This window comes from Heloderma suspectum, chromosome 1 (assembly GCF_057233095.1).
Source record: "Heloderma suspectum isolate Gila_16-S chromosome 1, 16-S_ref, whole genome shotgun sequence".
Classification (NCBI taxonomy): Eukaryota; Metazoa; Chordata; class Lepidosauria; order Squamata; family Helodermatidae; genus Heloderma; species Heloderma suspectum.
Genome location: NC_139458.1, coordinates 225,543,596 through 225,568,842, shown reverse-complemented (window position 1 = coordinate 225,568,842; position 25,247 = coordinate 225,543,596). Strand labels below are relative to the sequence as shown.

General features: G+C 43.0%; 1 protein-coding gene across 2 annotated transcripts in view; it reads left to right on the top strand.

The window, feature by feature from the left end:
• KMO (kynurenine 3-monooxygenase) overlaps nt 1-25,247 on the top strand; it is a 58,707-nt gene that overhangs the window by 4,727 nt on the left and 28,733 nt on the right. The window contains exons 3-10 of one of the 2 annotated variants that reach the window (XM_084820752.1): nt 197-294; nt 1,225-1,314; nt 2,821-2,869; nt 4,775-4,862; nt 6,216-6,381; nt 6,479-6,550; nt 13,775-13,896; nt 22,549-22,696. In XM_084820752.1, the coding sequence (XP_084676878.1) occupies nt 197-294; nt 1,225-1,314; nt 2,821-2,869; nt 4,775-4,862; nt 6,216-6,381; nt 6,479-6,550; nt 13,775-13,896; nt 22,549-22,696 (833 nt within the window). The remainder of the gene's footprint in view (nt 1-196; nt 295-1,224; nt 1,315-2,820; nt 2,870-4,774; nt 4,863-6,215; nt 6,382-6,478; nt 6,551-13,774; nt 13,897-22,548; nt 22,697-25,247) is intronic. The other variant, XM_084820763.1, reaches the window with a different exon arrangement.

Genomic DNA, 25,247 nt, shown 5'->3' with positions numbered 1-25,247 from the left:
TTCCCTTCCTCCAACTTGCAGCCCCTGGTAACCTCTGTAAAACCTTTCCAGGGTGCTGGGATGGGGACTCCCATACAATTCAGGCTGTGTCATGGAGGTCTGCAGTGCAAGGACTAAGCGTTAAAGCATTTTCCAAATTACTGTAGCCATCCATTAAAACAGCTTAACACACAAAGTTCTATTCGTTTCATTTCAGACATCCGTGGTTCCAACGTAGCTCGTGGCAGGAGCATTAATTTGGCCCTGTCTCACAGGGGCCGGCAGGCTCTCAAAGCTGTTGGAATGGAAGATCAGGTGACTGCCTTTAAAAAAAATTACATTTTTCATGTTCAGTGAGTATTACTGGATTGTTAGGTAATCCAAATGCTCTAAGGATTTGTGTATTTTTTTATGAGAAGTGGATTTAAGAGGAGTTCTAGTAATGCAGCTAGATTTTTAGGGAGTTCTTTCATCTCCTTCTTCAGCTGTTTTCAAGGGAAGGCTAAAAGCTGGGACAGGTATGGATGCTTCAATTACCAGGCCAGTAAGTACTATATATTACTGATAGGAGGTTGCTATATGTAACTCATGGGGCTCCTTCCCGCTTCAGGCTGGAAGCTGAAAAGGTACACAAAACCTATTTGGCATTGATCACAGATAGAGTACATGCTTTGTATACAGAAAAACCAGGATTAACTTTCTGGTATCTGCATTAAAAAGGATCGCAGATAGCAGTGTAAGAATGACTTTCTTCTGAGGCCTCAAAGAGCCAGTGTAGATAATAGAGTAGATGGTTTGGTTTGACACGATATAAGGTAAGTTTTTATGGTCACTCCTTCACTCCAGAATTAAGAATGTGATAAAAACCACTGTCTGCCGCTATAATAATATTAAAGGCTTAACATAAGCAAGGGCATTTAAATTATTATTTATTTGTCACACATATAAATTGCACTTTACCAAGGAGCTCAGGATGGTGTGCGTGGAGATATGTTTTTAAACTTACAACTGCACTGGGAGCTACATTAGCATGATGGATTGTGGTCCCCTCGCCCTTCCAGTTTCTTCTGTACAAAGCTTTTCTTATGGTTTCTTGCTCTAGCGGATGGACTGACTAGCCTACCCCCTCTCTTTTCCCCTTATGGGTACGCTAGAGTGGAAAGGGGATGGTGGGTTATTGAGCCATCTTTATTGTTATTTAATTGTCTTTTAAAAAACAACACTTTTTATGTCTTTGGATTCTAGATTGTGTCTAAAGGCATCCCCATGCGGGCAAGGAGGATTCACACACTCTCAGGCAAGCAATATTCAATTCCCTATGGAACAAAAAAACAGGTATCATCTTAAATAACCCTTGGTACTTCAGTTTTGGTCAATTTAATCTTTAGTGGTGTATTTTTGTGTATAATATCCAACTCTTATTATGTATATTATAATTATTTTAGAGCTCATTATTATCAGCAGAGATTACATGGAGAGAATTTTATATTTCAGACTCATGAAGGGGATGGGGTGTGTATCTTCTCACATTCCCCCCCCCCCCAACTGCACTTTACTTTCCCCCATAAGAAGTTGTTGAAACAGCCACCCACCAGGAGAAAATAAAAGGGTGTAAAGTAAAGTAAAAGGTGCCCTCCAGATGTTTTGGACTACAACTCCCACAAGCCCAGACCATTGGCCATGCTGGGTGGAGATTATGGGAGTCCAAACATCTGAAGGACACCAGGTTGCCTACCCCTGCATAACAGAATGCTGAGTAAATGACTCCCTGGGCTCTTTATTCCTTCCCACCACTGCCATATAGTAAGGGGCAAACTGCTATGGACTTGATGTGGTGTAGGGCAGCATGTATAAGACAGTTCTCTCCCCCAAGAGTTGTACATTTGCTCATAATTGCTGGTCCCCACTCCTGCATCTTTCCTTACTTGGTGGCTGATCCTCCATTGCCTTTGGCTGCTGCTACTCTGTTGTTGTCACCACTTATAGCATTGGCTACTCTGGGAGGGGCTATTTCAGTGGTGGTGGCAGCAGGAGAAAGGGAGATCTTTCTCTCCATCCCTGTTGTATGGAGTGCTACTTGAGCAGCATTCAAGGTAGCAGGTACCTTGGAAATATAATTATCTCAGAGAGGCTGGTGTTGTGAGTATGTATGCCAGACACTCTGAGAAAATTATATGTCCTAGGGCTCCAAGTGCCTGGAATTCTACTATAGCAGCAATTGAGGTGCCGGGGGTGGACAGAGAAGTGTCAGGAAGAGAGACCTCTCTCCCTGCTGATGTGACACTGCAGCTGCAGCCAAATGAGTTGGTGTTCAGATTAACATCTGAGCTGGAGAAGAACTGGGATGGGGTAATGCGCACCTCTTACTGAATGTGAGCATTATGAGTTGCAAAGATTACTATTCCAAACCAAGGACTTATGAACATTGGCAATATCTTTACTGCCATATTTTTAACCATATTGTAGAAGTTTAAACCAATGAATAGCAGAGGGCCTTGTCATATAAGCTTCTTATGCTAATGCTGTGGCCCAGCCCCATCACAGGCACAGCTGGGACCACTGATGTTCTGAATGCTGACCTTCACTCTTATCATTTGCACGGCTCAGTTGCAGCCTGCATGTGGCGCTTGACAAGGCGGGAGATGAGGAATTGAGAGAACACTGGATATCTGCTTGAGCTGAATAAGGGCAAATCTCAACTCCATAGCAGTGAAGGGACCTCCTAGGATTGGGATGCCTGAAAATCTAAAGAAAGGGGGCACTTGTCTTTATTAAGACCATTCATATACATTTATGCAAGTACAAAAATATTCTGTGCCTTATGATGGCTTTTTCATGCAGTATATTCTGTCCGTGGATAGAGCAAATTTAAACAAGGAGCTGCTAACTGGTAAGTGGGCTTTTTCTTTTCTCTCTCCTTTTTCACTTCATCATGTTTAAAATAATCTGGGGTTTGAGACAGTAAAATTAGTCAAATAGAGGTGAGATATAAAATAGACGGGGGGGGGGAAGAGATTTATTTGATGGGGGGGCGGAGAGAGAGAGAGAGATTTTAATTGCATTGGAAGTGGTTTGAATGCACATTATCTGCCCTAAAAACAAATGCCTCAGAATACAGAAAACCATCATGTGTTCAAACCACTTCCACCTGATGTAAAATGTTGCTGTTATCAGGACTGTAGCTCAGTGGCGGAGCCCCTGCTTTGCATCCGGAAGGTCCCAGGTTTAATCCCCAGAATCTCCAGGTAGGGCTGGGAAAACATCTGTCTGGAACTCTGGGGAGCTGCTGCCAGTCAGTGTTGCCAATACTGGGCTAGATGGGCCAATGGCCTGACTCAGTATAAGGCAGCTTCCTGTGTCTTCACCCTCAGTGTGTCAAGACATCCCCAAAGATTCCATACTTGGTGTAGAAAGAGAGAGAGCGCACAAATGCTAAATGCTCCCACCTTCTCATCATGCTGGACTGCAGTTAAACTTTGAGCTTTGAGTGTGACATGAAATAAACATAAAGTAACAGAGGATGAGCCAACAGCATATTTTCAGGGAATAAGAACGTGTGTGTGTATTATCCACGCTCTTTGACACCAAAACATGCATTGGCACATTTTATGTCAGTGCAGTTTCATGGAGCTTAAAACAGACCAAATTACTGATATTAAAGATTGGGAGTTGTAGTAGATGAACTGCATGAAACAAACTGTTATCTATAATAATAAAAGGGATTGTCTGTCTGTCCATCTGTTAGCACCATAGTACCAAGATCATGATACCTAGACACCTGAAATTTGGCATTCTAAGGTAACGTTAGAAGTGTGCACCTCAGAGTTATTTTATTTATAAAATACATTAATTTAAATTAATTTAAATGTGTCCATGTGGTTGAAACCTGCAGAAATATCTTCAGCCATTAGTGGCAGACTTCCCTAACCAGCACACAGCTTTGCAGTCCATACAGTTTGAAGCCTATGGAGATTAGTAGACTGAGGGACAGGGTTATACAGCTGCACCTTCGACTAGGGCAGCCCCACTCAGGGGAACAGAGTGGACAGACCCCTCCCTCAGGGGGCTATAGGGGTGCACTATGGCAGGTACAACGCCTAGGGATACCAGCAGCCATTGCTTCACTCAGACAGTGTGGGCACAGTGGGCGGAGTCCAATGGGCTGCTTACATCTCTGCCGATTCCCTTACACCCTGCCAATCCCTGTCCACAAGTGGGACCCACCACTTGCAGAAGGAAGATTTAGTGCTTCTGGGGCAACTGGAAATGAGTGAAAATGCTTGTTTCTGGAAGGGGGCAGATCAGTAGAGCTCACATAAGGGAGCTCCACTCACCTGCCCCAATTGAGAAATTAGTGTTTCCGTTTGTTGCAGGACTTCTCCTGGGAAGCACTAAATTGCTGTTGTACAAGCGGTAGGTCCCTTTCACGCAATGGAATTGGTGGGATCCACTGCTTGCACAACAGAATCGATGGGGCACAAGGAAATTGATGGAAGCATATAAACATCCCATTGGATTCTGCCCAGTGTCCAGCTCTGGCAGCTGTGTAAGTTGGCTTGAAGGCTTTGCTGTATCAACCCGTGTGAAGCTGGGTCAGTTCACTAAAGGTTAATAAAATGTGTTGTGATTGATGTGATTATATGTATGTATGTATGTATGTGACCACATCACAAACTTTAGTTTAGAAATAGCTGCTCAGATCTGTACCATTAGGGAAACTATAGTTTCATCAACTAGCTCCTAGTTTTGTCCGAGTATCTCTGTTTAATACTGCTTTCTTTTTCCCTTTCTACAGCTGCAGAGAAATATTCCAATACTAAATTATACTTTGGACACAAACTGCTTCACTGCAATGTGGAATCAGGGGTCCTGACCTTTTCAGGGTAATCAATAGCTGGAGCCCTCCTGAGCACTCTAATAATTAATCAGAACTCAAACAATAGGTCAAGGTGACTCTTCCCAACTACCTTGGGGTGGAGGGTGGGGGATGCGGTTGCAATTACTCCAGGCATCATTACCTTTTTCAACATAATATGATGCCTGAAAAAATAAACAGAACAATTCTTTTCATATTTCCTTGGAAGTAAGTCTCACTGTGTTCAGTAGTGCTTACTCCCAAGTAAAGGTATTTATGTTTGCAGTCTAAGAGCATGATAGTGTTTTGCAAATGTTTAATCATCAACAAGGCAGCTGCATCTGTTATTCTGCCTCTTCTCTTGTACTGAGGTGCTGCAGCTTGGGTCAGGCAGACTAGGACCTTGTTTGTCATTGAGCAATGACATCTATTTTCAGAAGATAGCAGGCCCTCCTCAGTAAATGAGATGTTGACTCATAGCCCATGCACTCAATCTGAGTGTGTGTGTGTGTGTTAAAGATATGAAACCAGGGCATCCAGGCTACTTTGTCAGCAGACAATTTGAAAAGAGCAGAGCTTACTGCTCTGGTGAAAAATATTCTGAGTGATGTTGAATTAGTGCACTGACAGACCAATATTATTGTCCATGAAAGCTGATAGCTTACACAGATAGGTGCATTAAAATACCTATCTCAGGGATCAACAGCTGATTTGGGTTTTTTAGGATTATTTCTGACTTTCAAAACTTGTATTTCTGTTTTAGCTTCACCTCCTCTCTCTTCCCCAAATCCACTTGAGGAGAGTTCAGTGTGGATTTGTATGTGAACTGGTTTTTTATCACACAAAATCCAGACTTAACAAAATGGGGTGTGTGTGTGGGAACAACCCTTAAGTCCTTAAAATGTAGTGCTACAAAGGGAGGTCCAAGCAAATGAATATCAAGTTCAGTTACCACTCAAAATACTGTAATATTCAGGGCTAGGCCTACTACTGGGAAGAGTGAGGCAGCTGCCTGAGGTAGCAGATGCAGGGGGGTGGGATAGGGAGCAGTGTAGAGGTGCTGAAGAGTAGAACTATCTGTGCCATGCAGTCTGCCTTCTGCCCCTCAAGCTAGCCTGCTGCCCTGAGGTGTGGCGCCGGGCACTATGCCATTGCCAGTCATATAATAAGATCCAACTGCTAGTCCAATAAGCTTTTGTACATAAAACGGAGGGCATTATCTTTGCCTCAGGCAGCAAAGGGTCTTGGGCCAGCCCTGGTAATATTAATTAAAAACATACATGACAGGTTTCATTATTAATTTGGTAGAGGGTGAGTACATATCTATAGAAATAAACCAATATTATTCCTCTTCGTTGAGATTGCTATTGTTCTTTTTTAGATCAGACCAGATAGCAAAAGAGGTCATTTGTGACCTAATTGTGGGCTGCGATGGAGCCTTTTCTACAGTTAGGAAGCAGTTTATGAGACAAACACGTTTCAATTACAGCCAAGAATATATTCCTCATGGATACATGGAACTGAACATTCCCCCAAAGAATGGAGATGTAAGCAGTGGTAACTCACATAGACTTTCCCTTCTCCCAGATTGCTATATAGGCATTGACAGATACCTTCATACTAATTTTTTTGGTCTTTTTTCAGTTTGCAATGGAGCCAAACTATCTTCACATCTGGCCCAGGAACACATTCATGATGATCGCACTGCCAAATCTGGTATGAGAAGAAATATGTATTTATAACTGTCTTTTTCTGAAACACGTAATTTGAAATTTGGAGATAATTTCAAGGTAGTTTAGATCAACATTTCTGTAAAACAGAATAACAAAACATAAAAACTGAAGTGATCTAATGATGATGAAGAGAGAATGCAACAAATTAAGATGAAGGTCAATGACTATATTGCATACAGCAATTCTGCATATAGCCAGAGAGACTACCTAGTTGGGGTAAGGCGTCACAATGGCTTTGGCCAATGGCTTTGGTGAGTTTCAGGAGTGGGGGATCTCCCCCACCATCTCAAGGCCTTCCCCTGCTGTGTTGTTTAGCACCCTATCTACACGGGGGGGGGGGGTGCAGTTCTAGAGAGCATCCCCCCAACCCCAGTTCCTCCCCCTCTATGATACTACAGCTGTCAAGGGTCTGAGCAGGCTACTTCCTTGTCTTCCTCTGCCCATCATTATCCTTTTTTGGACTTTGGTTTCAAATGACATGACCATTCCTTGTCTCTAACTGCTCTTGGCCATAGGCTTGATTGTTAGGCTCAGACAAACCCTGTTTATTTCAGCCATTCACATGAATACATGAGGGCTTAAACTGTGCAGAGGGCCGAGCTACACATGCTGGGCCGCCCCGAAATCCCCATGCATGCCAGTCCCCACCCCCTCAGCCCCTGACCTTGCTACATTGAGAAGCAAGGTCTGAAGTGGCGTTCTCCTTGTGTTCACTACAGTCCACTTGACTTATGGTTTCTGGAGACCCTTTCCTTCTCTGTAGTTTCAACTGCCATTAATATTCTGTCAGCTCACGTATTCCTGTCAGTCAGTTTGGGGTGTGGTTTTTTAAAATGTCATTTTATTTTAACTTGCAAGGAAATGTACTTATGCATACCTACGACATCCCCTGAGTATGTAGTAGAAGCCACTATCTCTTGTTAACTGCCCAGAGGATTGATGGACAGTATCAAATTGTCATAAAATAAATAAATACCTTATTTTTTACTGGCCCCATAGTAAAAGTGATAGACAGTCAGGGATAAACTACATGCTATGTTAAATATGTAACATTCAGATGAGTCTCATTTTCTTTTAACTTCCAAGAAAGCATGTGGAGCCCCGATCTGGATCAGGACCACAGTTGTATTGATCTGGGGTCCTGATTCTGTCAGATCCCAGTCATCAATCAGATTCTTTGGGTTACCAAGATGAAATAAGCCACTTGTGCAAAAGATAACAGTTTATTGATAGAAAATGGATACAGAATATACACACACACACACACAAACACAGAGTTCAAGGCATTTTTTCAGGTGACAAAGCAGATCTTTGCCATATCCTGAATGTCTAACTGGGTCTCCAAGATAGACGAAGGCTGTTTCTCAGGACCACAAGTTTCTCTAGTCCAGTAGCATGCATATTCCTCCTTAGAGCGAGACCGAAGGGCAGGCCAGCAAGCTGGATCTTATATGCTTCTCTGCTAGATACCTTCTTCTAGCCCATGAGCCACACTTCTCTCCACCCTCTCTGGAACCAACAGGCTAACACACACACATTTAAGAGAATTGGGGTGAGGGGGCTTCTTTCCTGCCCCAAAGGTCTCAGCCTGGGAAACTGGCTTTCTTGAGCCTCTAACATTCCAGCTCATGGGAGGGGGAGTCTCCCAGCTTCTCTGTGAGAATCAAGACAAGACACCCTTATCTCTTCCTTTGGGATGACATAATTTAGCTGGCATAAACAGCTTCAGGCTGTGAATTACCAGCCTGTGTTAAAGGCCTGCTTTCTTAACCATAAAGCTGCCACTTAAGTTAAATAACACAGGTCTCTATGCATTTAGGAACTCTGTGGAGTCCACATTTTCTGCTCACTAACCAACTCACTACAACAGTGCACAGGTAAGGGAGACCTTTCACCAAGCCAATTCCTCCCACCCCCATCTGTAGGGGCTAAAAAAACCCTCTCTGTTGGCTTCAATTTAGGTTCGTTCCTTTCTTTCTTTCTTTCGCCCCCATGTGATGGTGGGGAATTTAAGGGGGGGGGAGTGGCTGGGTGGGTAGGGTTAAACCTTCCAATCAGGACTGAGCTTACTTGGAGGTAAAAAAGTGAGGGTCAGTCACATGCTGCATATTTAACACAGAGTGTAGTTTAGCCTGCTCAGCCGCTTGCATTTGCTATTAAAGGGTCATAGCTGTGTCTATCAGGAGGTTGTAAATTCCTCTTTGAGAGAGGGAGTGGTGCCTGCCGCTTTAAAAGAGGCAGTAATTAGACCACTCCTGAAAAAGCCTAACCTGGACCCAGAGGATGTTAACAATTATAGGCCAGTGGCCAACATCCCCTTCCTGGGCAAGGTGCTTGAGCGGGTGGTTGTAGGACAGCTCCAGGCACTCTTGAATGAAACGGATTATCTAGATCCATTTCAATCGGGCTTCAGGCCTGGTTTTGGAACGGAAACTGTCTTGGTCGCCCTGTGGGATGACCTCTGCCAGGAGAGGGACAGGGGGAGTGCGACCCTGTTGATTCTCCTGGACCTCTCAGCAGCTTTCGATACCATCGACCATGGTATCCTTCTGGATAGGTTGTCTGGGTTGGGAGTTGGAGGCACTGCACTACAGTGGTTCCGCTCCTACTTGGATGGCCGATTCCAGAAGGTGGTGCTGGGGGATTATTGCTCTGTGCCATGGCAATTGTGCCATGGGGTTCCACAGGGCTCTATTTTATCCCCCATGCTGTTTAACATCTACATGAAACCGCTGGGGGAGGTTATCCGGAGGTGTGGCTGAGGTGCCATCAATATGCAGATGACACCCAGCTCTACCTCTCTTTCTCATCAAAACCAGGTGAGGCAGTGGCTGTTCTGAACCAGTGCCTGGGCACGGTAATGGACTGGATGAGGGCTAATAAACTGAAACTCAATCCAGACAAGAGGAGGTACTGTTAGTGGGTGGTTCGTCTGCCCGGCTAGGTGATATTCAACCTGTTCTGGAGGGGGTTGCACTCCCTCTAAAGGATCAGGTTCGTAGTTTGGGGGTGCTCTTGGATCCAGAACTGTCACTTGAGGCACAGGTGAACTCAGTGGCACGGAGCACTTTTTATCAGCTTAGGCTGGTATACCAACTACGCCCTTATCTGGACAGAGATAGCCTAGCTACAGTTATCCATGCTCTGATAACTTCTCGTCTGGATTACTGCAATGCGTTATACGTGGGGCTGCCTTTGAAAACGGTCCGGAAACTTCAGCTGGTCCAAAATAGGGCAGCAAGATTGTTAACAGGGACTGGCCTGCGAGCTCATATTACGCCAGTACTTTTCCAGCTGCACTGGCTGCCAGTCCATTTCCGGGCCCGATTCAAAGTACTGGTGTTAACATTCAAAGCCCTTAACGGCTTGGGGCCAGGTTACCTGAAGGATCGCCTCCTCCCATATGTGCCTGCCCGGACCTTAAGATCATCATCAGCGGCCCTTCTGCGTGAGCCCCTGCCAAAGGAAGTGAGGCAGGTGGCTACTAGGAGGAGGGCTTTTACTGCTGTGGCACCCCGGCTCTGGAATGAGCTCCCTAGTGAGGTTCGCCTGGCGCCTACATTGTATTCCTTTCGGCGCCAGGTGAAGACCTTTTTATTTTCCCAGGCATTTTAGCATTTTAGCATTCTAAATTTTTATCTTTGCTGTTTTAAATCTGTATTTTAAACTCCTGCACTACTGCTAGGTTTTATTGTGGTTGTATTGTTATATTGTGGTTTTAATGTTCTATGTATTTTAAATTGTTTTATTGTGTGTTGTTTGGTTTTAATTTTTGTGAACCGCCCAGAGAGCTTCGGCTATTGGGCGGTATAGAAATGAAACGATTATATTAAAAATAAATAAATAAATAATTTATATTATATTATATTATAAATATTATATTTATATTTATATTGAAAATAAATAAATAAATAAATAATATTTATTTTATAAATAAATAAATATCCCCACTGACTTTAATGGACTTAAATTGTGCCCCAAATGCAGCTAAATAGTCAGTGCAGATATTAAAATGTAGCGTCAGGGGCGTTGCTAGGTACTTAAAAGATTCAGGCCCACAGGACACATATCTGCAAAAAAACCACACCTGCATATGCTAATTTATGTCTATCTTATATATATAATTCAAAGTCAAGAGCTAGCTGGTCATCCCTTTTTGACCGCCTTCTTATTGACCAATTCTCATGAAAAACACTTCATTGGAAAGGTCTTGACATGCAGATTCCACAAATAACAAGGGTTTACACTATAATTCATAGTCGGGAGTTTATTTATGTCCATAAAGCTTTTTTAAAAAAAGAATTAGGCTATCTTTTATAACAATGTACAATAAAGTTTTCTTTAATAAAATCAAAAAAGTCAATTAAACATAATTGCAGAGTGGAGCAAAATGAAATATGAACACAAAAAGTCTCATACACCTTTATAAAGAAAGGCACAGGCCAAAGTACAGTGATATGCTACGTAAACTCATGAAGTGATTAAGAGACACCTACAGTTAAAAGTAACCCAGTCAGTTTTCACCAAAAACACTGTATTTAAAGAAGTTTTATTAAGACAAAAGATATAACACATTGAATGTTTCTATAAATGCAGTTAAGTTAAACCTTTCGTTAGATTTGATTTTTCTCCGCGAACTGTGTTTGCGGGGAACCAACTGCTTGTATAAGCAAATTTAAAAATAAATAGGATTCATTTAAATTTCACTCTCATCCAAACCACCTCATGTAAAATAAATTCTTCAGTTACTTTACAGTCCACCTGAGATCATCCCGAATCAGTAACCCCACTTCAATTACAGTTAATTTGCAATGGTATGAAAAAAATGCAAAAAAGAGAGTGGCAGATAGTTTTCTTTATGAGTGCCCCCCTCTCACACACATATACACACCATGTAAACCCCCTAAAATTGGCAACTTTTGCACAAAAATTGAGTTTTGAACATTTGACAGTGTGCTAATCCAAAAGCAAGCCAAGAGCAAATGGGGGGGGGGGGTTCAGCCTCCAGTTAATTTCCTAGTTCCCACCCAGATCTTGCTGCAAAATTTAAGCAATTCCCATCAGTAAATTACCCCATTCATCAATCATCATTACCACCATAAATTAAATTGAAAATAAAATAAAGCATTTACAATTCCATCGATGTGTGTTCAAAATGTTGGCTGGGTGATGGAAGATGGAGCACAGAAGGTAGAGGATAGAAGACAAGGATAAAGATTAGGAAGGAGAGTAGAGGAAAGAAAGGAACAGGCAGGTTTGGGGATAGGGATCAGAGGGCGGGGAAGGATGGAGCAATGACTGGGCAGCATGGAGGAAACAGAAGGAGTCTGTAGTTTCTGGGGTTATCTCTCCATGTGGTGGCAACTGCAACACATACACATTAGACACACAGAGGAAGACACAAGTAAAGCAGGCTAGGAAGACCCACACACTATGTACCATCTGTCTGTGCACCATCATTCAGAGCAGACAGACACACAAAGATCAAGTGGAGCCATACCTGCCAGATGCCTGGCCCCTAGCTTTCCTTGTAGTTAAGCGGTCAGGGTGTATTTCCAGTCAGTTGATTTTATTATGCAAGCTACAAATAAACAGGCATTGCCTCAGGCTACAGACAGCATCCTCATGCAGCAATTAGAGACAGGCTTTGCACAATACACTATTGTGTAGACCTCAGGTCACTACCCTGAATTAAAGCAACATCAAAGATAGTTACTATGAAACTGCTGCTGGCTACTACAGGCTTTCCTTCTCAACCTGAGTGGGCTACCAAGTCTGTCCTCAAGGTGGGGCTTTCTAGGAGTCACTTCCCTTGCTGGAAGCCTCTTAGAGTACCTCGTGACTCGCTGTTGCTCCTCCCTTTTCATATGTCGTCTAACTCTTGGGTCTATTATTCCTATCCCCTCCTCCTCTTTGGTAGAAGCCTGCATTCCTCTGTGTTCATAGGACTGGCCTGGCTGTCATCCAAGTGATTAGGTGGCAGCTGGGCTTCAATCTCTCTGGCACTGTTATTCTCACCGGTCTCCTGCTCCCATAACCTTGGCGCCCCAACAACACCTTCCCCCTCCCTGTCTGACTTGGAATCACATCCCATGTCTTCTTGGGGCACATCTGCAGAGGTGCTGGGCCCAGTCCCTACATCACCACACACATACATGATTTCACATATTCTTGGTACCTGGAGAAGGACAATCTTGTCCAAACTGTTTAACCTTTTAGTGGGGCAATAGACATATATTTTTTTCTCTTCTCCCCTCATCCCTCTTTGCCCCTTCTCCCATACATCTCTCTCTCTCTCTGTCCCCTACCCAAGCAATTGCCTCCATCCCAAGCAAGTAAGCTTAGAAATAAACTTCCATTGATACCAATGGTCGGTGTGTCCCCCTCAAAGTTTAATTGCCATGGGTGTGTTGTGGGGCTACAGCACACAGGGAGGGTTAACTCTTTCCTCACCAACTGCAATCCACCTCCTTGGCTGAGATTGGAAATCTCCTTGACTGGCAACTAACCTAACCGGGGGGGGGGGGGGGATCCCATGGGCACCAATGGAAACATTTTCCCCTAAGCTTAATTGCCATGCTGGAGCATTTTGGGGGGAGTGTTGCTGGGGGAGGGGAAGGTTAATCCTTCCCTCCCCAGCTGCAACTCCCCTCCCAAGTTGCCTCCTGCATGACATTTAGGCTGAGGAAAAAAAGCTCTCCCTTGGCACCAATGGGCACTCAGAGCTCTGGGGAATTGATCTGGAGCCCTGAGAAACAGATTCAGGACTGGGGCTTCATGGGCCCAGGCCTAACAATGTCCCATGGAGCACTATGAGGTGTTGTTTATTATCATTTATTAATAATTTTATTTGTACCTCGCCTTTCTACCAAAAAAATGGCACTCAAGGTGGCTTCCAAAAGGGAAAATTATGTATCGTGTACTGAGAGTATAAAGTCTATATTCTCTACTTCTGTTCTGTTTCCCAGTATTGAACATGGGATGGAACTGAAAGTACATCAGTGATTTTTAAAATATCTGTAATGATAGCATATCACCATAGTCCTTGAAAACAATGCTTCTCAAATGTTCATTCAACATAATTGAATAAGTGGGATTTATTTCTTTTTTTGCTTGTCTTTCAGGTAACTATTTTCAGGATCAAAATTAGCAAACAATGCATCTCCTTTCAAGTTCTCAGATAACTTATATATTTTTTAATCCATAGGATAAGTCATTCACATGCACTCTGTTCATGCCTTTTGAAGATTTTGAAGAGCTCAAAACAGGAGATCAAGTGCTGGATTTCTTCAAAATGCATTTTCCAGATTCAATTTCTCTAATAGGAAAGTAAGTTTTATTTTCTCATTTATGTTATCTGAAGGAGCATATCACATCCAAGAATCAATGGAGTACTCGAGATTCCTGGCCTTCCTTCTTGTACTGTTCAAAATGAACTCTTGCAGAGATTAAAATGGTATAGAGGTGTAGCTGGGTCTGACGTTCTGTGGGAAGGGTTGCCCTCCAAAGACTCTCTTTCAAAGGAAAAGAAGAGTCCTTGGGCAACATCCAGTGGGCACTTACACTCCCCTTGAGAAGCATTTCTGGGAGGAGGCAGGGCGGCAGAGCTCCCTTACGTGAGTTCCGCCAACCTGCCTCCTTCCAGAAACGAGTGTTTCCACTCATTTTGGGTTGCCCCAGAAGCACCAAAGCACTGTTGCACAAGTGGTGGGGGCTGCTTGCACAATGCGTTTGGTGGGACAGAAGAGAACTAGGCAGAAGCACCCCATTGGATTCTGCCCTTGCACCAGGTTCTAGATCCTGCATGGTCCATACAAGCTAATTATCAACAAATTACAGAGATTTCTGACTTCATGATGACATTTCTATTTTTTTTTTTAAGTATCTCTGAGACAGTCCCCTTGTGGTCTTGGATCCTTCCTATATCATCTCTTCTTTGCATTCCTATATAATCTTTTACCTACCACTTACTGCCATTGTGTATTTTGACACCACTCAAGAAATCATTAGACTTCGGGTTCTTCTAGCAGGAAAGCTCCTAGCACTACAAAATCATTGCTTTTCTGCTATAAGCAATATCGAAGTTGACTACCCACGCTTCAGAGTGTCGAACATCTTGGTATGTTTGGTCCACACGGTCCCCTCCGCTTTTCCCACCCCTCATGGTTACCACACACTCCTTTCTTATATTTTGTGGAAGCCTTACTTTCAAGTAAACATCTATGATGGGCTGTAAGTCCTATCAATATCATCTTGAAAAGCCAGTTCAGGGGAATCTCTCTCTCCTGCCTATGCTACAGTGTAGCAAGGCACCCTCCAGGAGCAAAGATTTGAAGCCAGGTAAACAGTCTAAAATAAACACAGTCCAAAAAGCAGTCAAATAGGGGTCCAAAGGTCAGCGGCACAGAGGATTAGTCACAAAGCTAGGAAAATAACATTGTTCCTACAGTTAGTAGCCTGGAACTGAGGGCTTATGTAGCCTGAGCTCTCAGAGCCCCACCCAGGGCTCAGCTGCAGCACATCACAGGCCCTCTGGCCAAAATCCTACACATGAGGAGGGCTTTGCTCACAAGGAGGCCTTTCCTCCTGAGGAGTCCTTTTCTTGCAAGTGAGCACTTCTTTCCCTGGCCAAGGTCTTGGCCTGTAACTCAGTCGCCAATATTCCTGGGGACTGGGTGATGGCTTAGACTCAGAAGCCAAACTTTCCACCTTTTGAGGGGGAAGATCTGAAGCCCTCTTTCCTGAAGCCCTTTAGATCATCCTTTGAAGAGGATTCCTCGGGGGCAGGGGGCATGTCAGCCTGGAGAAGGGCTTCTGAAGATGATCTTAGAGTCTGGGCAAGAATATACGAACGGACATGATTCAGGTAACCTGGCCCCAAGCTGTTTAGGGCTTTGTAGGTTAATAGTAGCATTTTGAATTGTGCCCAGAAACAGACTGGCAGCCACTGGCTATGATCAAACTGGTCAGTTAACACTCTCACTGCCCTATTTTGGACTAGCTGAAGTTTCTGGACCATTTTCAAAGGCAGACCCATATATAACACATTGCAGTAATCCAAATGTGAGGGTACTTGATCATGCATAACTGTCCTAGAATCATAGAATAGTAGGGTTGGAAGGGGACTGTAAGACCATCGAGTCCAACCCCCTGCTCAATGCAAGAATCTAAGTCAAAGCATCCCTGACAAATGGCTGTCCAGCCTCGTCTTGAAGGCCTCCAGTGTGGGAGAGCCCACCACCTCCCCAGGTAATTGGTTCCATTGTCGTATTGCTCTTACAGTCAGGAAGTTTTTCCTGATGTTCAGCCGGAATCTGGCTTCCTTTAACTTGAGCCCATTATTCCGTGTCCTGCACTCTGGGATGATCAAGAAGAGATCCTGGCCTTCTTCTCTGTGACAACCTTTCAAGTACTTGAAGAGTGCTATCATATCTCCCCTCAGTCTTCTCTTCTCACGGCTAAACATGCCCAGTTCTTTCAGCCTCTCTTCATAGGGTTTTGTTTCCAGTCCCCTGATCATCTTTGTTGCCCTCCTCTGAACCCTCTCCAGCTTGTCCGCATCCTTCTTAAAGCGTGGCACCCAGAACTGGACACAGTACTCCAGATGAAGCCTAACCAGTGCTGAGTAGAGGGGAGCTAGTACTTCAGAGGGAAACTAGTACTTCACTTCCTCCTCCTCTTCAAATCTATTTGAAAGTTTGTGGATGCAATGTACACACTCACAAACCCTTCCAGGTCCAAGAGCTATCCTAGCCGCCCAGTATGCATAATACCTCCATGAGTAAAACAAATAAAAAGCAATATATGGGACTGAAATGGAGAAGGAAATCCTATCTTCTCTGATTTTTTTTTTAAAAACCCCATCTGGTAGATGACCTCTAAATAACAAAAAGAGCCCAGACCAATCAAAAACAGGCCAGGTGGAACCCTAATGTGTACCACTTAATATCTTACAAGTCCTTCGAGCAGCCTCTGCCAACCTGGTGCCCTCCAGAAGTTTTGGATTACAACTCTGAGCATTCCTGACCATTGGCCATGCTGGCTGGGGCTGATGGGAAATGAAGCTCAAAACATTTGGAGAGCACCAGGTTGGGGAAGGCTGCCTTAGAGTCAGCAAACAGCCTAGAAGGCGAAAAGTCAATAAGGGAAGCTTATTCTAAGATGAGGTTTCCATTGAGTAATTACACTTCTGCCAAGTAACAAATAGCTCCAGGGCAGATAATACATAAACACTTCCTATGAAGGCCTGGGCAGGGCAAAAATATGTGAGATTAAGTGTTTTAAGTGACAGACAAGGAAATAACGTTCTATTCTTTGAACTTGGTGTGTAGACTGTATGTTAAGAAGGTTCTCACAGTTCATGATAGGACTTTGTTATGGGTTGGGGTTGGTCTGAATGACCTGTCAGGGGTCCCTTACAACCCAGTGCCTCTGACTGCAAAGAGATTCAGGATCCCTTCCATCTATGCTATGGTTTTTATAAAGCAAGACCTGACAAAGGACATTTTAGGGTTGTTATGCGGATAAAATGAAGACAAGGACCATATGCACCACCTTGGGCTCCTTAGAGGAAAGGCAGGATATAACTGTAATATATAAATAAATAAATAAAATAGTGAATAAATGTGTTTCAATGGGAGCTAGGTGTGTTGTTTGTTTGATAAAATGCACAATTTATAACTATTATTTCATAACAATAAGCAAATACATATAATCTATTCTCACTCCCAGCTCTCCAGCAACTGGCCATCTATCTGCCTTTCTTCTTAAGATTCTAATCCTCTTAAAGATACAGTAACATTTATCACACTAGGGTGGCCCAAAAAGGCATAGGTGATGGGCGGAGATGACTCATCTCCGCAAGTCAAGGAGAGAGTCCAGTGAGGTCTATGCATGTAGCAGGAAGTTAGTCTGTGCTGGAATTGGGTCTGAAAGGAGGCAAATTGCAGACCTTACTCTCTGCAGGATATCCTATGGCATTACAGGTTCCCCTAGAAATCTGATGGGGAGCAGGAATCTGATGGTATGCTATATCTGTGTAAATGAACCTTATATTACAGAAACAGCATAAATCTCCAGTGACCTCCTTCTAAGGAAACTGAATTTTGGATAAGTGATGGAGCACTTGAAATTTCTCCCTGCTCATAAAGCCGGATGCATGCCTGTAACAATATATTTACTATCATGTGCTACAGCAGCCAAACTACAATTCCTAGGAGACAATGCAATAATGTGCATATGCAAGATACTTACAGGAACATATGCACTAATGTTCCAAACCAGGGCAGAACTTTTGGGGAAAAAATGACCTCTGGATTACTGCAATGCGCTATTTGTAGAGCTGCCTCTGAAAACGGTTGGAAGCTTCAGTTAGTACAGAATGTAGTAGCTCTAATTTTGACTGGAACTGCTTGCACAGATCATCTCTTGCTAGTTTTATAGGGCACTTCACTGGTGCTCTATTAGCTTCCAGGCTCAATTCAAAGTGTCAGTGCTTACCGTTAAAGTTCTGAACAGCTTGGGACCCAAGTACTTGAAGGGGTGTCTCCATCTGCACTAACTGTACTGCATGCTAAGGTAATTGGCCGGTGCACTTCTTCAAATAACCCCACCAATCAAACCTTTTTTTTTAATCAATTCTTATTGTGAATTTTAACCAAACAAAACAATGAAACAAACAAAAAACATTAACAACCCAAACAAAATAAAAATATAGCAACATATTGCTATACTGGGGGTTGGACCCGATGGCCTTGTAGGCCCCTTGCAACCCTACTATTCTATGATACTATTCTATGATATTCTAAAATCCTCAGTTTCAAATATTAAAATATTCCAAAAAGAAAAAAGAGAGGAAGAAAATAGGTTACACATAAACTTCAGTAAAAGCAGACCAGATATCCAAATATAAGTCCATTTACAAGTTACGCCTATATACCACTCTTTCAAATGTTGCTAGCGTTGTTAAGTCTTCAATCCATTGCATTATAGGCGGTGAGCTTTTATCTTTCCAGTATCTCAATATCAGTCTTTTAGCAACAACAAGGGAGTGAAAGATCCATTTATGCTGACCATTTGTCACATTCCAAAAAACAGGTAAATAACTTAAGAGAACATTTACATCAGTAAATACAAAGGTGCTTTTCAATACAAAATTTATCTGTATAATAACTACCTCCCAAAAGGAGGCAACTATTGGGCATTTTTAAAACATATGAATAAGAGAAGCATTGGCTATATTACACCTCCAACAATTGGCTGAATTTGACAAGCCTTTATTAAAAAAAACATTGTGGCATCCAATAGACCTGAAGCAAAAGTTTTTACTGAATAAGATGTAACCAAAGATCCACAGAGATATCCACTACAGACGCCAAAACGGCGGTCCATTGATTAACCAATATAGGACATTCCAATTCCCTATTCCATTCCTGCAGCAAACCACATGTATCATATTTGTTCATTGATAATAAGTATTTATAAACATGAATCGTAGGTCAATATATCTGATCAGCTTCAATAAGTATTTCCAGTAACAAAGGAGACTCCGAAGCAGTAAAAGCAGCAGGATTGAATCTAGATACTAAAAAATGTTTCAATTGCAAATACTGCCATTCTGCTGCAGCAGGCAAACCAAATATATCTCGCAAAGTTTTAAATAGCAAAAACTCATCATCAACACCCATTTATTGATCCAGGGTAAAGATCCTTTTATCTGTCCAGGTCCACCATAAAAACTTTTTCTTTCCAGTTCTTAAATCTGGATTTCCCCATAAAGTCAATTTGGCATGGGAAAATGGGCCCAAGGGTAATTGGCGCGACATTATACACCACACATCTCTGACTGCCATAATTGTGGGAGGAGCTCTGTCTACCTTAATGTACCGAGAACCTAATGCCATCCATTTAAAGAGAGGCTCCAGAAAAGAAGATTCCAACACTGACCAAGGTAGAAAATCAAATCTGAGTGGAAAAGACCAAAATTTGGTACATGTCAGCAAATAAGCCTGATGATATGTAGCTAGATCTGAAAAACTGAACCTGCCTTCGTTAATTGGAAGTTGCATCCTTTTGAAAGATATTCTTGGTGGAAAGAATATTGGTGGGAAATCCCACCAATCAAAGGTAAGGTTATTTACAACAAGGGAGTGGGCTCATTTGTAGCAGCACTCCAGCTATGGAAAGTCCTCCCCAGGGAGGTATGCTTAGCACCAGCTTAACTCTCTTTTAGGTGCCAGGCAGAAACGTTTTTATTTACCAACGTATTTTAAAACATTTTACTATCTTAAGTATTTTAAACTCTCTGGCTTTCAATTGCACTCTTATTTGCTGGTTATTTTGCATGTATTTATTGTTTTACTTGTGTGTTTTTATTTTTTGTAAACTGCCTTGAAACCCTCGATAGTGCTGAATGCAACTATACAATTGGGACAAGGAGCTGCTAGCAATCAAGGCAGCTTTCAAACATTGGCACTATTATCTTGAGGGAGCACAGCACATGGGTCCAGGCTATCTACATTCAGAGTATTTACAGACGGACTGAAAACTGAATCAGTGGCAGATTCGTTGGCCATTGTACTTCTCCTGGTTTAATTTCAAGGTGACATGCATCCAAGATACTTAAAACTGCCAAGTGGATACCCTGTCCTATAGACCTGAATATTGCCCATTTAAGGTTTCTCTGAGTATCAAGGGATCCTCCAATATCTAGGCTGGGTATATGTTCCAGTGGGACCCCTTCATCTGGAACTGCTACATCTGTGCCAGGACTCAAAACTATTTTGGAACATTACATTGAATGTCATTTCTTGAGACTTTTGGTGGCCTCGACTCTGTGCAAATGTGTCCTGGTACGTTTCAGCCTGTGAATTGTGTTGCTGAGCTGAGGACCATCCTGGGGAGTCAGCGGGGCTCCTGTTTCCATTACCCACACCACCAAGTGACACAGGAGCACTGTGTCAATTGGCTTCGTAACATATCTCCCAGGATCCAAAGGCTACACTACCATTCTCACGATTATGGACTTACTAACAAAGGCAGCACATCGTAGACTCCGTACAGGTGCTCCATCTGCAAAAGAGACAACCGTGCTGTGTATCCAAAAACGTTTCCATTTATATGAGTTTCCAGAGCACCTTGTATCGGACAGGAGTACACAGTTCACCACTGTTCACCACTCCAACCCTATTCATGCTTGTGCATATCATCCCAGATCAGATGGCCAGACAGGACAAGTGCCACCCTATAACTATATGTCTGTGGCTATGTCAGTTTCCAGCAAGATGACCTGATGCCACTTTTACCTGTTGCTGCATCTGCATTAACTCCCATACAACTCTGCCCCCAAACCTCCTCTTTTTTGATGCAAATTATCAGTTCCACACCTAGTTATTCCCCAAGGTGATGTCCCCCCTATGTCATCCCAGGCATTGAACAAATGCACCAGAAACTCAAACTCTGCATGACGTCTTATGAGAGCAACTGGACCATGCCAAACAGACATACAAGAATATTGCAGATAAAAGATGGAAAATAGGACTCCTCCTCAATGTGGGGGATTGGGTCTGTGTATGTGCACAACACCTCTGAACAAACTGCCCAGGAAGGTGGATTCCCACTTCATAAGCCCATTCCCCATCACTGAAAAAAATAATCTTGTTGCATGTTGGCTCCATTTGCCCCTTTTTCAATATTCACTCCATATTCTACTGCCCATTCCCAGTTCCTGACCTACCACCTCACCTATTCCAGGGCCAGGGCTCCACTGCCACTAATATAAGTCAAGGGAGAGGAGAAATTCAAAGTGGTAAAGATCCTGCAGTCCCACCCTTGCTATGGATATCTCCAATATTTTATAGACTGGAAAGGCTATGATCCTGAGGACCTTCCATGGGAAGATGCCCCAACCTTCTCTGCAGTTTCCATTATAGATATCCACATAAATCTGCCCCAGCTATCCAGGAGGAGTATGTCTATGGAAGTAAAAATGGTGTCATGTCCCACCACATTCTTGGCAGGACCACCTTGGAACTGGCTAATGATTCTCTTCTTCCCTTGAGGTCTATCGCTGGCCCTAGTGTTTGTGGGGGTCAAAGGGAGTCAGATGATGCCAATAGCCTTCTGAGACCACTATCAGGAGAGAGACCTCACTCAAGGATACCATGGCATTGGAAGAGTGCCCTGACTGGTCCCATCACCATGCTCCAGGTCCACCAGCATCACCCCCTGGAAAAGAAGCAGTGGCATGTCCAAATAGAGGCCAAGAGCTGGAAGTGTAGTGCCTATCTGGCAGCACATTAAATATCCCTGAGTCTACTCATAAGCCTGGTCTGGATCTGGGCTCTAATGACATGTCAGGAAGGGGTGGGGCAGCAACAGAACCTATAAAGCTGCTCAGCTGGAACCTAGTCATTGCTGAAAGAACATATCTCTTGTGTTCCCTGCTGGACAGCTAACCTGAACTTCCTTATCACAAGGGGCTTCTTCTGGTAAGACAGGCTTTGACTCACATGGCAAGGGGGGTGGGCAGGAACAAGATACATGGCTACATCATATTGCAGATCAGCAAAGGAATGGTTTAAGGTGGCAGAGAAAGTGCTTTGGAAACCTCAGTCACCCTTTTGCCTGTAGAAAAAGCTTTTATGTAGAATATATATTTGTGATCTTTGTTTTGTTGGTGCTTTCAGGTATTTTAATGTTATAGCTTATTAGGTCAACCAGACAAGAAGCCTAAGTATACAGATTCCTATCTGCTGTTTGTCTTTTTCTTTATTACTCATAATATGGCAATGAAAGTCTAACCCCACCCCCTACCCCATTAGGTATACAGATTCCTAGTTGCTGTCTGTTTTTTTTCTATTGTAATATGCCAATGAAAGTCTAACCTCCTGTGCTTGTGGCCCACAGGATACTATATTAGCAACTGCTGTAAAATTTCTCACTATTTAGCATTTGAACAGTGATATGCTATTCTAATTCCAGGCAAGAACTGATGCAGGATTACTTTTTGCTACCAGCCCAGGCCATGGTATCTGTGAAATGCTCATCCTACCATATTGACTCTCACTGTGTGCTAATGGGAGATGCTGCACATGCAGTTGTACCCTTCTATGGCCAAGGCATGAATGCTGTGAGTCAAGAGTGCATCTTGTAAATCCTAATGCTTAGTGTCTCTCAATAATGCTCTCTCTGGAAAAATCAATTCTTTAAATTTTAGGATTATTTAACTATTATCTTATAGAGTTATTGGCTTTTAGAACTGAAATGCACCATCACAAGTCTCATGATGTATCTGTTGTTCGAGTGTAACACTTCAGGCGACAGGTAGAAGATCGAATGCTTGAATGCTACCTGCATTTTACACACAGACATGCACAACCTAAACAAACATGCAACACAGGGATATCGTTTTTGTATCCCATTGTTTGACCCGAAAAGGGCGACACTGTTGCGAGCTCTCCATTCAAGTGTTTGCAAAAGGCTTGAAGGTGCTCATGGCATGCCACCTCTGATGCTGCCCCCCTGCTGTGACTCTCAAGGGGCCAGCAGCCTAAACTTTGGCAGGCTCAAGCAGGGGAACAGGGTGGAGGCAGTTGTAGATGTTTCTAAGGCCCCTGGTGGAATATCTCCCTCCAAGGATGTGACTAGCGCTACTGGTCCCAGAATTGATAACGGGAAAATGACACTACACATCACTTTCCTGCTGTGGATTCTAGGACTGCTTATCCCAGTCCTATTCCAAATTGGAAAAGACACTGCCACCATTTTCTCCCACACCAAGCCATGGCCCAGGTAAGTAACTGGGCTCGTGGGGGTGGGGTGGGGGGACAGCATGTGACACCAGCATTGACAAGATCAAGTTGAGCAGAGCCCCATTTCCTTTTATCTGTCTTGTTGCAGCATGGCTGATGCATACTGAATTCTAGTAACTAAATAATTTTTTGACATTTGAGCAAATGTGACTATTACTTTTAACAGCATCTACACAACTGGAAATCCCAACAGCTCCATTGTCACAATTCCCAAGGTATTGAGGGTACATTAAAGCAGTCTGTGGTTAGTTTTAACTGTTCTTTTAGGTGCAGCACAGACAAAATCAAGGCCATAATCAAGGCTAAGAGATGGGAGTGAGCCATCGGCAATCATCTTTCCTTCCTGCACATACTGCAGCCTTCCCTATCTTGGTAGTCTGATGTTTGCACTGAAGTTAATGCTAACCATGTTTAGCTTAAGCTGGAGTCTCAAACCAGGAGGTAGCCTTAGGTTTCCATGCTCTGTCCTACTCCTGCCTCCCTTTTCACTTGCCATAGTTCACTTAAATATGGTGCAGAGATGTAATGCTACACCATAGTTAATACTGGCAAATTAAATGGGAGGCAGGAGTAGGACAGAGCTTGGAAGAAGCCCATGGCTACCTCCTGATCTAACTAGGGTAGGAACTACACTAGAGTCCCTTTTGTGTGTGAGACACTGCTGTGACAGTATATTTTCAAAATGCAGTTGTTGCTCTGGGGCACACACTCATGAGTGCCATTTCACTGCTGTTTCAGCTTGCTTTTTTTTAGCCCGCTAAGTGTATATGCATCTTTGATGCTGCAGAGGAATGAAGGTTAAAAAATAAATTGCAAGGTTATTCACATCTGTGTAACTCTATAGGTACATAGTCAGAAATAGCTGAACAACAGTAAAAACAATCATGGAGGAGGAGAAAGATGGTGGGGGAGAAAGCAGGGAAGACATGGAGTTGTTTTTAGTGTGTGTGTTTCCTGCCTGCAAATACCATGAAAATCTGCATGAGGAAAGAACAGGGAATGAAAGGAAGAGGAGGAAAGAGACATTGGGGTGTGGGGGGATGTTGCAAAATGCGTTCTACAGCTTTAAAGCAACTCCTCCTACTGATAAGAATTATACCACTAGATTGGAACACACATGTCTTTGCAGCACATAGGAACGGCAGGTCATAAAAGTAGTTTGGGAAACAGTGGAATATTGAGGGAGAAATACCTTCAGCGTAATTAGTTGAGGGGGGTGATCTTTTGTGTTCCTCGTATGAGCTAGACATTAGAGTACCAGGATAAAACACTAGTGCAGATCGGCTCAGTGGTTAAGAGATTGGCAGCACTATGACAGCACCAGGCTATGACAGGTTATGTCATTTTGTTTTACATATGCTTAAATCACTCCCATTGAAAGCAACAGGGCATAAAAGTGCAGAACTTTGGCTAAATAATGCCTATTGTCTGGTGAGCCTAGTGTTTCTCTTTGCATTTTACAATGGGGCACAATTAAATTGCCTGCGGTAAACTTGTTTTGTTAAACATTTATGAGGGTAACTATCTTGATGTAGACTATTGTGTTTAGCTTTTGGACACACACTGTAAGAAAAATGAACATGTCAGGGAAGCAGTCTATCAGGGAAGCAGTCTAAAATGATCAAAAGCTTAGGAGGTAATACCTATAAAGAGAAGTTGAAAATATCTGGTGTGTTCAGGCTGAGATACAAAAGCTAGCAAAATATGTAATCACCAATTGAATTAAAATATTTGTAATAAGGAACATTAATTGTTCTATATGACTACCAAGGATACAGTGGCAAGGTTTGGAAAGGTGTTACCTGTAGGTTTAACAACCTTCTCACTGCAAACTGGTCATGTTTATCTAAAATAGGTTGGATAAACATG